We start from the raw sequence: 11,697 nt of genomic DNA, 5'->3' as shown, positions 1-11,697 counted from the left end.
ATTAATCACTTCCTATACACTTGTAAACTTTGTAATGTACCACCATAAGATACATATACAATACGTTCTCACACATTCTTTACTCTTTATATTTTCTTCATAAAATTATCATATCATTGTATATTGTATAATTTTAGAGGGGTCCAAATAAATTTTTGTTTTAGGGTCCCTTAAGAATAGGTAAGAACGACCCATTACCAAAGTTCTTATGTACATCTGAGACGTTCAAACCGGATAATTAAGGAACAACCAACCAACTGGTCTATAATAAAGAGACAGACTTTACTAGGAACTTTCATTTCAGTTATTGCAACCACTCCGTATTCTTTAGTTTCTTATGAATTGGAATTAGCTTTTTTGAGTTCTACGATAATATCCTGATATGTACCAAACTAGCTTCTCTGAATTGATTCAATCTGCAACATAACTCTTTGAACGTGGGAAGAACCAAAAGCATCAACCTTTTATTTTGTTTTTATGTATGAAACTAAACATGAGAACACAAATAAACAAAGACCAAATCCAAAACCAAAAGTAAACAACAAAAGAGTCAAAGACACAGACAGAGCTCAAGTTCTCCAGCTTCCTCCGTCAGATCGTCCCTGACCACCGTAACCTCCGTCACCATAACCTCCACCACCGTAACCACCGTCACGACGATCACCTCCATAACCGCCACCCCCACCGTATCCGCCTCCTCCACCGCCACGACTATAACCACCTTGATCACGTCTACCTCCGTAGCCACCACCCCCATAACCAGATCCTCCATAACCACCGCCTCCTCCACGGTTATATCCACCGCCGTTACCACCGCGACTACCACCAGAACCACGAGCCTGAGCCTCGTTAACAGTGATGCTACGACCATCAAGTTCTTGACCATTCATTCTCTCGATCGCAGTCCTCATCGAATCCTCATCTCTAAAAGTCACGAATCCAAACCCTTTAGACCTCCCGCTCTCACGATCAATGATGATCTGATCATAAAGTCGAGTTAAATCACAGAAACAAGAAACAACATATATATAAAAAAATACAACAAATCGGACGATCGTTTCGATGATGAACGTACCGATTGAGAGGGTTAAGTAACAGAGAAAGTAACATAGTAACAGAGTAACAAAGAGATAGAGAAAACAGAGTCACACGGATTCGGGTCAGAATTTCGGATCCGGGTCGTCTTAACGGACCTTGGAGTCGAGAACTTCTCCAAACTGGCTGAAACTCCTCTCCAGAGACTGTTCGTCGGTGGCCCAAGCTAAGCCTCCGACGAAGCACCTGTACTCGCTCTCCGCAGAAGACATGTCCTTATGATTCTTGATTTTTTTCGGGAATTACGAGGAAGATGAACAGATGATGATGACTATGTCCGAAGCCCAAGCCAAGACAAAGACGTTTCTATATAGATATGCCCGTGAAACCATGCTTCGTTCGTTGACTCGGTGCTTAGGCATGTGTGTTTGGTTACAGTGATAACACAAATCTGTTACCAAACAAACACTCTCTTGGATGCAACGGTTCATTCATGACTTGTTCCACGTCACAAGAATGCGAAATTAAAATCTTGCGCTGATCTGATGGTTGAGATCCGACGGGGTACCGTATTGTGTACGTGTGGGGTGGGGGTCTCTCACTTAAGACATGTGTTCCGATCTTAGAACTGGAAAGACAGCATCAGTCAAATATACAACAACAAGATTTGTACTTTCTTGCATGTCGGATTTGTTTATTTGATTTTATCGATGAGGGATGGGTTAAAAAGTTAATCCAATATATTGAATAACCAGAGTAAAATCAACGAACCTATTTATTAAATGATTTACTAGGTAAGAATTTGTGTGCTACGTACGGATACAATTTATGTTATTTGATTTTATGAATAATTCACCACTTATTTATTGTCTCCTTGTTGTCCAAAAAAAAAAAAAAGAAAAAAAAATTATTGTCTCCTTCAAGACCTTTGTTGCATTGGAATCATGAGAGCTTAAAATTTGCTTTCAACAGGATTCATTGTTTTCTCTCAAGCCTTGACCTGAACCAAGATAGGTACCATTTCCATTTCGTATGATCCATTCAGCTTCGGAGGGGATAGTGCCATTGACATCTAATCATCGTTAATATAGATTTGACCTAATATTCTAGGGTCTTCAATTTGTTGGAACTGTACCATGTCAAATGTCAATGAGATAAATTGTTGATGTAGTCCTTTGAACCTAACCATTCCTTTGCATCTTGTTCTATGTGCCATTGGCCGAAATTCAGAGTTTGTGTATCAGAGTTAAAAACACATTGTTACTTAACTGAAGTTATGTTGTTGTACCTTCTAACCAAAATAGCCAATACTATATACAGTATACATAAACACTGCAACGTTTCATAGATGAAAAATAAATCTAATACATAAAAAAAGATTCATGTGTCCTTTTGAAGCAGAAGAGATGAAATATCATTACCACTCGTTGGTGTTTGTTCATTCCGACGCTTGCGCTTCCCATAACCACTATTAACCGCCACTTCTTGCCATCCTCCAAACGTCAAGTTATTAGAGAATGTATCCTTCACACTCTCCATCACTTCCCTCTCGACCGGAGACAATCTCTCCATCGAAATCCCTGAAGCAGCTTCCTCAAATTCCCTCATACAAGCAATCTACACAAACAAAACCAATGTAAATCAATTTGCGAGGTTTCAATGATAAAATGTTTAACCACATGGTAAATATTCACCCTTTTTATTTACCATATTCATGACTTGGGACTCGAGAAACGCTTCTCGATAAAGTTTGGTGATACTAATCCGAGCGTACCATTCCATGTACGCTCCATCATCCACCACATTGCTGCCTCCAGGACTGTCCATGATGTGATCCCCACGTTCAGTCCATTCCTCGCATGCTAGACTCATTGACGTGTCCAAGTCATCGACTCGCTTGTTCTTTCTGTCACGACGTCTCACTTTCTGAGGTATCGGCTGGCGTTTCCCAAACTGCCTCAGACACCTATCTGGAAAATGTAGCTCTATTTTCTCGAAACATACAAGAGTCGTTTTTGATCTCCCTAGGATCAGCTTGGCTTTAATCTGTGGTGGGATCAAGTTCTCAAATCTTTCATATGGGCACCAAGTGATCTGCATTTTCACAACCAAACGATTAACATGAGAAGAGACATAAACAAATTCTTAAGGATGAAGTGAAGGCTGAATGCTGAAGGGTTAACCTTGCTTGGATCAAGATCGTCCAGTTCTCTGCGGTACTCAGATAGGTCGGTTTTGGATCTGCTGCCTTTACCTTTCCACAGAAGAGCAAGCGGAAAACACGCTTCGGATTTCTCTGGTCTACCGATGTTCAGATGAAAATAACTCCAACACTATATATACATAAGACAATCATATGTTACTTTTCCTTAAGATATTAAAATCTCTAATGGACACAAAACTAAACACATAGCAGCCAACCTGTAGCAATGTCAAGCAGCCACAAATGTTGCTCTGAGACTTAAGCGAAGCATTACCAAGCGCTCTGTAAAGACAAGCCAATGCAGCAGCTCCCCAAGCATATCTTCCAGCTTGATCAAAATCCTCAAACAAAGGCAAATACTTAACAGAGACTTTATCACCATCAGTGGTAGCAAAAATGGTACTACCAATAAGATACAAGAGATAAGCTCGAGTATGACATTTAACAACATCGAAAGAAGCATCTTCAGGGCACTCCGAGAAAGTTCTTTTAAGCCAATTAAGCTTAACCCTCGAACAATTAACTTCTTTGTTAGCAGCAGATGGTAACTTCCCTAAGAGTCTACCACACATATCCATAGCAACCTCGTCTCCTACTTTAGAACCAACAATTGGATCTCCATCAATCTCAAGTCCAAGCACTAAAGCAACTTCATCTAAGGTTATAGTCATTTCTCCTAAAGGAAGGTGAAAAGTATTGGTTTCTCTTCTCCAACGCTCAACAAGTGCAGAGATTAGTGAATTGTTTAGACTCATTGGACCGATTTTGCGGAAGAATCCGAAACCAGCTTTGTCTACGAGCTTGATTTGTTCGTCAGTGAGTTTCCATTGATGAAGTAATGAAGTGTGTTCTTGACAACGAAGAAGACCTCGTTCCTAAGGAAAGATGGGAAATTAAGAAGAACCCTAAATTCAAAATTTGAAATTTCGAGGAAGAAGATAAAGAGAATGAGAAAAAGAAAACAAAAGCCAAACCTGTCCTTCCCAAACAGCAGAAGAAACATGGAGATCTTGTTCGTAGAGGACAGATGGATCAACTGGTCCGACATCGATGTCCATGGCGAATCTTAAACTTACAAATTCAGACACAAAACTACGAACGAATGCGTAAACAAATTTGAGAATTTCTCAAAAACACGAATCCAATTTCTCAACAACTGAACTAACCTCTAATGAAGAAGTACCCTAATTGGACTCGGTTCAATTCTCTTTTGGGGGCTCTTATCGCTGTACCGGTTCTTTTTGTTTGGTTATGTTAAACCGATTATGTAAACCATATATAAATTGATAAATTTATTGTCAATCGAACGAGTAGTTCAGGTTTGAATCAATTTGTGAGTTACCTGATTGATGAAGAGTACGTCGTAGTGAGTTTAAACTTTAAAGAGTCATNTATATATATATATATATATATATATATATATATATATATATACTATTGAATCTTGAGGTTACTCTTTTCAAAGCCGCAAAACCTTGTATCTCTTTCTTATCTCGGACGTCAACCAAATTGTCCATCAGACCATCACCATAATCAACTTCGATTGAACCGGAGCCCAAGTTTGAGTTGAATCTGAGACAACTAAGTTTACAATCTGCACATTTTACTTCTGATCAATCTCCACATGTCCGCAAACACAACTTACCCTCTTAGTAACATCGCAAACACTCCTTCATGTGTCTTCTTTAACATCAAAACTCTCGGAACACTCAGGTAATTATGACTTCTTAGACTTGTCCTTGATTCTTTCCCGTTTGAAAATCAGTGTATCATTTGGATACTTTGATTTGATGTAAATATACATACTAGACTTGACGTCTTTATCTCCTAATCAATATCACCCCAAAACCCACATTTCCTTTAACTGGGATGAGCAATAAAATAGAAAAAACAAAATCATATATATTCTACAGAACTTTCATGTTCTTGATTGCTCTATAAATCTCCCAGATATAGCAGCCGCAAGAGCTGCAGTGAACTTAGGATCTTTGGTCAAAGAAGAAGCCATTTTTTGCACCAGGACATCTTGAATCGTTCCTCTCTCTTTCTTTTCCTCAACTGGTTCAAGAACACCTTGAACTAAATCAAGCTTCACTGTCCTAGACCCACTTGCATTTGAGCCTGGGTGGTTATGTGTCCCTTCGTAAGTGGCTACCACTAAAGATGGATCTTCTGCACTTCGTTGCACCTGAACATGCACACACACACACACACATATACCACTAGAGATCTTAATCAATCAAATATCAAAGAACTCTTTAACAAGTTTAAACTAGGAGTTCAATGTAAATTACCTTCTTCTTGACCAGACAAGATGGTGAAAACGAACATCTGAAGTAAGCTCTAGGAGATGGATTATCTCTCGTAATCTTTTGCCCATATTTCCTCCATTGATATCCATCTTTCACAGTCTACAAGTAAATATACACACAAAAACATTTGTTACACTCAAAGATGCTTAATAAGAACAAGACTATGAATTATGAAAACAGTACCAAATCGTCTTTAAAACAGACGTTTACTATCACCAACAATAGAACAATACTTGTTGTAGAAACTACAATATTCAGGTAAACAACTTATCAACTTACCAAGCTAGTGTCAGACTTCTCGGTGTGGAAGTAAGCGGTTGAAACCGTTGCTTTATCGCTGGTGATTTTCTCGATTGTTGGGCCGCAACTGAGTCCAACAGGGGAGCTTACAAACTCATCCAGGTCTTGTTTTCGTTTCTTTGTTAACTTTTGGTTCTGAAACTTCACATTTTCAGGACTTTGCAACTCCTTTAAAAGATTCTGTAAAGCATAGTACTTCTCACAGACTCTGGCTAGTGTTTCGGTTAGCTTCTTGTTCTCCGAATTAACCCGGTTTAACTCTTCTTGTAACATACATGTCTTCAGTTCAAGATTCCACAAAACCATAAAATGAAAAAAAAAAAAAATCAGCATTTACCAAACTAAATCCATAAAAGAACAAAGCTTTGATTTGTTCAAATTTAAACATAAAACTATGTAATGTCTAAAAATCAGATGTAAGAACTTGATCAACCTAATCTATTCATTTATAATCTAATGTTTAAAGATGCACACCAAGTGGTGTTCGACGAAAAGAAAACTAACCTCGTCGTCTTTCACTAACCATTTTGTCTTCACATCTGCAGAACTCGAATCCGAGACTTCCTTTTTCTGAATCAACAAAAAGAGAACAAAACATGAACCCTCCAAGATTGATGGGCACAACTTTGATTTAGTAGAGATTGATGTGAAAAGGATGAAACTCACCGGAAGTTTACCGGAGAAATGAAGGTCGAATGGGTTGGTGTTGGGATCATAGTCCATAAATTTTTGGTAGACGAGAGAACAAATAATTAATGTTACGTGAGAAAGAAACTAAAGATTAAAGCGAAGAAGACCAAATTCATGTTCGCAGAGAGATTTGGTCTCCTTTGGGTTTTATAGTAAAAGTAGTAAGTGGAGGGAGTGTCATGTGGAAACCTTATCAATTGACAAATTATTAAGAGCTCGTGGAGGGATTTGGACCATTTGGTGTCCATACATTTATTATTATTATTACTATTATTTTGAAATATTTCAAAGAAAGTAATATATAAAATAAAACCATGAGTTAATTTTATAGGTTAGTACAAATTCTATTCCAAAACAAAATAAATTCAAAATGACCTTCATCCGCAACACATTTGTTAAGATGATCATTCCATTTATCACTTGGTTGTTACTATGTAAAATATACATTTGTGATTACAGTATATAAAAATGATCGTAGTCCAAATTGATTTTGTTCAACGTAAGGATTTTATATTTGGTTAATCATATTTAATATTAAGAAAAGTTTAAAGAAAAAGAAAAGTATACGAAGTACCCAATTGTCTAATGTGCTTGTGATATTGGTTTTTTAGCTACCAACATTAAAGTTATTATACTACTTTATGATTTTTGGATTGACTATTTTTAGAGTATGAATAGCGAAAAAGACTGAAAATCTACAAAACACAACAAAAAGAACCTACAAATCTAAACAGGCCAAGGAAAAGATAGTAAAAGATGAGAACAGATTGGAAGGAACCAACAAATTGTAGAAAAAAAAGTAAACGAACTGGTCAGAACATAAAAACAAAAAGACTGTACATAAATAAGATGATATGCGTAAAATACAAAATGCAGGAAAATTCTTTAACAAATTACTAGTATTTAGTAACGTATTTACAAAAAACAAAAAAAAAACAAAAAACAAGTTGTATGTACGTTGTCTTGCTTCGAAACACTTGTCCTAAAAATTGAAATAGGTTAGGTGTTAAATCGCAATCGAATTGTTAATAGTTTTGTTGCCATCGGAGAAAACAATCAAAAATCGGTCGGAAAATCAACAATTTCGGCTGCTGTCCCATGTCGAAGAAAATTAGTACTCCTTTACATTAACTTGCATTGTAAGGTCCTATCTGTTTTTTCTTTATCTTATTCTGAATTTGGTTTGATTTTAAAACGTACACCTTTCGCTTGACTTGACCCATCGTGTCATTGACTGGTGACCAGCATATTCCATTTTTACATTTAGGTAATCCTTCCTACCTGGCTTTGCAGCATTTCATACTAGACAATATCTACTAATATTTTGGTATGCTAAACTCAGATACTAGAGTATGCAGCATTTTTAAAACATACTAAAAAATGCAGATGAATAGTTCTATTTTGGAATTTTGGAATGCAGTTACTGTTTTTATAGATACTAACATGTGTTTTATTTAGTCTGACAATTGTGTGAAAGGTGAAAAAATAGCGGACTGGTCTGACTTTAGTTCCGTCCGAAACTTACCAACCAACCATTCAAGACCTCTTAAGTCTAACCAAACAGCATGAACATAGTTAGCGGCGGGAATTGAATTCAGTACGGATGGATTTACGCCTTTGCCCAAATCAGTTCTTACCCCCATGCTACCACTGATTGGTTAAGATTTCGATTCCATGTTTAATGTTTTGTTTTATTATAAAGAATCTCATTCAAAGATGTAAAAAAAAGAATCTTACTTAACCAAAAAAAAAAAAAGGTTCTATAATACTCTTTCGAATATGATATCAAGATCACGAGAGAGTGTGGTTCTAACATTCTGAGTTCAGTCAAATCAAATTAAGATGACCGTTTCTGGTATGTTGGGTGTCATCCTATCCAGTACTGGACCAATGTCTTCTATCTAAATTGTAGTTCCTTCATTAATAGTAGCCTGATTCACCCAAAGAATATCACATTCTCTTGATCTCTTCTAGTAACAAAAGTATATTAAGTTCTTTACTCGAGTCTCGAAACAACAGTAAGCCTGTTCCGGGCTCAATCATAATCATACTATGAATATTACAAGAACTTACTGTTTTTGGATGAAGTGGACTAGGGGGTCCGGAATTTGACACAAAACTTTAATATAACTGTAAATAAAAAATACTAGCAACTAGGGAGTATTCAAAACATGATAACCTGTTGTTCCACTTAACGAGTCTTGTGGGGTTTAGAAATTTTCTTCTTTCGCTTCTTGGCAGATTTGGGTGTTTTATTCTTCCTAGACTCTCGTTTCTCTTCTTTCACTTTCTTCTTGTGCTCTTTCCTTGCAGCTTTCTTGTCTTCGGGACCTAATTCTTTTTCACTCTCTTCACTTTCTCCTTCGCTTCCTTCTTCGTCTTCTTCTTCTTCTTCTTCGTCCTCTTCCCCAGCTTCAGCATTCACCTCTATTTGCTGCTCTTCTACTTTAGGAAGAGCATCCTTAAGCCCTGTTATAGTCTGGTATAGCATGTCTCCTGTGTCCTGTCCGCTCGTTATCTTCGCCACATCAGCCTCAGGGTTGTTCACAGCATCCAGAGACTTTGGTATGTATGACTGCAATCATCATAACAAAACCAAAAAGTTAAAAGGATTCTACAGATAGCTTCACACATCAGTTTTAATGACTGGTTACACTTCACTAACCTTCATGAATACTGAATCCGCGATTTCATCCTCTACAGATATCTCTCCTCGCTCTATAACTTTTCGTTGGACCTGCCCATTGTTACATACTTCATTACATTAATTTGACATTACCAATACAAACGTTACAGCTTTAAACCTGAAGCCGCCCACTGATTCAAATGCAAAATTACAGATAGTAAAAAGTTATACATTACCTCTTCCAAATAGCTATCAACAGTTTCGTCTGTTATTGTCGGGTCTACTATGAAGTCAAATAGCTCCCTTATTGTCATAACAGCCACACCATGTTTCTTGAAAAAATCCTGCGCGTGAATGTCAAAACAATCCACACATCAGTCACTTTTTTTCCAGTCAAAGTACGTATTGTTAAATCATGCTACTATTCTCACTTACTGAGACATGGTCACAATCTTCCCGTAGAAAATTCAGGGCAAGAGGATGGTCCAGATCCACAGATTGAGAAACATCAATAATATAAAGATGCCCCTGAAAAAGTCAAGATGATATTAATATATTTGGCTTCTCTATATTGTTTTAAAAACTTTTTTTTTGTTTCTTCCGAGATCCTTTATGAACAAAATAACTCAAAACTCACCTCAAAATAAAGTATGTTATACTCACTGAGATCCCCATGCACCAATTTGCACTTCTGATATAATACTCGCATTTGAATTATCAACTGAAATGCAAACGAAAAGATGTCAGTGAGTTACTTATAGTAATGAGATCCTGAAGAGATTAATTATGGCTGTAATGCCACCTGATATTAGAGTACTACCATAAGACACTTTGGACTTTCTAAATGAGAAAATCAGACATACCTCTAGATAACATTCACGTAATTTGTCTAGTGATAATGCAGCATCCTTGAGACGCGGTGCAGCCCAACCATCCCTCCCTGCAAATACAAATAAATAAAAATGCCCTTAGTCTATTTGATTAGGTAGCTGAAAAATCTTTACTTCATCATTTCTCTGTTTCAATAAACTATGCTAATGAATCAGAGTAAACAGAGAAGAGTAGCCTGGAATCAGTGAACAAAAAGAAAAGATAATGAATTAGAGCGCGAACCTATAAACTCCATGACAAGAACATGAAGACGCAGAAGTATAACAGCTGGACACCTTATTCCTGCTGCATGAAGCCTGCCAATGAAATATGTATATAATAAACCAACCAAGGAGTTGCAATATTATTGTAACATATAAATAGAAAACAGTGAGTACATTATGAAGTACACACCCACAACAAACTGTAGGTATTACCTCTTAAGATTTCTCTGTTCTTTTTCAGCCCATGTCTTCACCATCTTCCTGGGATTGTGGCGACAGTACCCATATCTAAAACGGTAATCTCCTTGTACATATCGATCTCGATCCCTGAAATCATCAAAGTTGAAAATGGGGTCAAAAACACAATAGTCAAGTTAACATTTTTTGAACGAACGATAAACAACATTTACTCCTGTATAAGCTCACTTGAAAACTAGAACGGATGTCTTGTACACTTTTATAGCAAGTTCTGAACCGTCAGATTTCGTGGCATGATAAACATTAGCCTGCAAGATAATAGCAAAAGAGAGCCCCATTAACAAAGCAATCCAAACAAATCATCTTATTGACTGTTAACAAACAACTAAACAAATCATACTTCTTTGCCTGTCGAAATACAGCCATTAACATCATTGAACACTCCCCGATTAAGCATTCTAAACAAAACCATACGTGTCCTTGGATCAAGAGCCTGGAACAAAATAGCAAACAAACAGCCATCAGCACATTACATTAAACACTAACTAAATGGACCAATCAAAACCTCACCTGTTCAACTGTTGCTCGGTCCGCTTTATCAGTGTTTCTGCTTCTACCAATTTCTGTCTCTCGTAGACTCCCACGAATCGCAGTTGTCACAGAATTCGACATCCCGACCTGTACTCTTCCTTCCCATCCCTGCATCCGCAATCATCTCAAATCAATCATAAAACCACATAGTTCTCCACCTTACAAGTACAAATATAAATCCTATAACCTAAATGTTCATTTGAGCAAGAGACAATGAGAAATCCAGAAGCTTTTCCAAATTATATATCTTTGACAAACCATTCCAAACTCTAAACGCTAATGTCCAATATAGGGATTAAAAACAGTAAATTTATACTATCAAAATCAACAGAACCAAGTACCAAAGGCTCAGGAGAAAGCAAAATATCAAATTTCAAATACTATAAACACCAATTGATAATAAAGTCAATCACTTTGCAAAGAACCACACCAATCGAAGACCAGAGAGATAAGGAAACATTTCTTACCTCTAAAGGAGAAGCTCGAACATGACCAGTAAGCTTCTGAGCCTTATTTGAAATAGGTTGAAGAGAACTAGAGTTAGGTCGTGAACCATGTCCACCGTGAGCATTAGGACGACGAGCATGGAGAGAGAATCCACCACCAATCAGCTCGTCATCGTCTTTACCGTCTAACCAATCTAGAGCT

At 37.1% G+C, this 11,697-nt stretch overlaps 4 protein-coding genes across 4 annotated transcripts in view; all 4 read right to left on the bottom strand.

The window, feature by feature from the left end:
- On the bottom strand, positions 444-1,496 carry LOC104713960 (probable glycine-rich RNA-binding protein 1). Its single transcript, XM_010431189.2, has 2 exons — positions 1,194-1,496; positions 444-980 (listed from the first exon to the last, which is right to left on the bottom strand). The coding sequence occupies exons 1-2, from the start codon at positions 1,305-1,307 to the stop codon at positions 570-572; spliced, it is 525 nt and encodes a 174-aa protein (XP_010429491.1). The 5' UTR covers positions 1,308-1,496; the 3' UTR covers positions 444-569.
- On the bottom strand, positions 2,325-4,427 carry LOC104713959 (serine/threonine-protein phosphatase 7 long form homolog). The gene is made up of 5 exons (XM_010431188.2): positions 4,213-4,427; positions 3,457-4,113; positions 3,219-3,368; positions 2,743-3,129; positions 2,325-2,652 (listed from the first exon to the last, which is right to left on the bottom strand). Exons 1-5 carry the CDS (start codon positions 4,294-4,296, stop codon positions 2,416-2,418), a joined length of 1,515 nt encoding a protein of 504 aa, XP_010429490.1. The 5' UTR covers positions 4,297-4,427; the 3' UTR covers positions 2,325-2,415.
- On the bottom strand, positions 4,992-6,716 carry LOC104713958 (probable WRKY transcription factor 60). Its single transcript, XM_010431187.2, has 5 exons — positions 6,517-6,716; positions 6,355-6,420; positions 5,830-6,129; positions 5,533-5,649; positions 4,992-5,426 (listed from the first exon to the last, which is right to left on the bottom strand). The coding sequence occupies exons 1-5, from the start codon at positions 6,571-6,573 to the stop codon at positions 5,157-5,159; spliced, it is 810 nt and encodes a 269-aa protein (XP_010429489.1). The 5' UTR covers positions 6,574-6,716; the 3' UTR covers positions 4,992-5,156.
- LOC104713957 (serine/threonine-protein kinase RIO1-like) overlaps positions 8,507-11,697 on the bottom strand; it is a 7,455-nt gene continuing 4,264 nt past the window's right edge. Inside the window, exons 2-13 of the mRNA XM_010431186.2 lie at positions 11,517-11,685; positions 11,029-11,157; positions 10,859-10,951; positions 10,687-10,766; positions 10,474-10,587; positions 10,280-10,353; positions 10,030-10,106; positions 9,804-9,887; positions 9,602-9,694; positions 9,403-9,510; positions 9,206-9,277; positions 8,507-9,115 (exon numbers count right to left, since the gene is read on the bottom strand). Coding sequence (XP_010429488.1) covers positions 8,732-9,115; positions 9,206-9,277; positions 9,403-9,510; positions 9,602-9,694; positions 9,804-9,887; positions 10,030-10,106; positions 10,280-10,353; positions 10,474-10,587; positions 10,687-10,766; positions 10,859-10,951; positions 11,029-11,157; positions 11,517-11,685 — 1,477 coding nt within the window. The 3' untranslated portion in view covers positions 8,507-8,731. The remainder of the gene's footprint in view (positions 9,116-9,205; positions 9,278-9,402; positions 9,511-9,601; positions 9,695-9,803; positions 9,888-10,029; positions 10,107-10,279; positions 10,354-10,473; positions 10,588-10,686; positions 10,767-10,858; positions 10,952-11,028; positions 11,158-11,516; positions 11,686-11,697) is intronic.

The sequence above is a fragment of the Camelina sativa genome, chromosome 9 (genome assembly GCF_000633955.1).
Source record: "Camelina sativa cultivar DH55 chromosome 9, Cs, whole genome shotgun sequence".
Classification (NCBI taxonomy): Eukaryota; Viridiplantae; Streptophyta; class Magnoliopsida; order Brassicales; family Brassicaceae; genus Camelina; species Camelina sativa.
Note: the sequence above shows the minus strand (reverse complement) of the source record. Positions and strands in the feature narration are given on the sequence as shown.

Excerpts from the sequence above, each read along its gene's own strand:
- LOC104713958 (XM_010431187.2), bottom strand. The coding sequence starts at position 6,573 with ATGGACTATGATCCCAACACCAACCCATTCGACCTTCATTTCTCCGGT. Across the intron at positions 5,650-5,829 it reads AGAAGTCTGACACTAGCTTG|ACTGTGAAAGATGGATATCA; the intron begins GTAAGTTGATAA and ends ATTTACTTGTAG. Across the intron at positions 5,427-5,532 it reads CTTGTCTGGTCAAGAAGAAG|GTGCAACGAAGTGCAGAAGA; the intron begins GTAATTTACATT and ends GTGCATGTTCAG.
- LOC104713959 (XM_010431188.2), bottom strand. The coding sequence starts at position 4,296 with ATGGACATCGATGTCGGACCAGTTGATCCATCTGTCCTCTACGAACAA. Across the intron at positions 3,369-3,456 it reads GCTGCTTGACATTGCTACAG|TGTTGGAGTTATTTTCATCT; the intron begins GTTGGCTGCTAT and ends ATGTATATATAG. Across the intron at positions 2,653-2,742 it reads AGTCCCAAGTCATGAATATG|ATTGCTTGTATGAGGGAATT; the intron begins GTAAATAAAAAG and ends TTGTTTGTGTAG.
- LOC104713960 (XM_010431189.2), bottom strand. The coding sequence starts at position 1,307 with ATGTCTTCTGCGGAGAGCGAGTACAGGTGCTTCGTCGGAGGCTTAGCT. Across the intron at positions 981-1,193 it reads GAGAAGTTCTCGACTCCAAG|ATCATCATTGATCGTGAGAG; the intron begins GTCCGTTAAGAC and ends CTTTATGATCAG.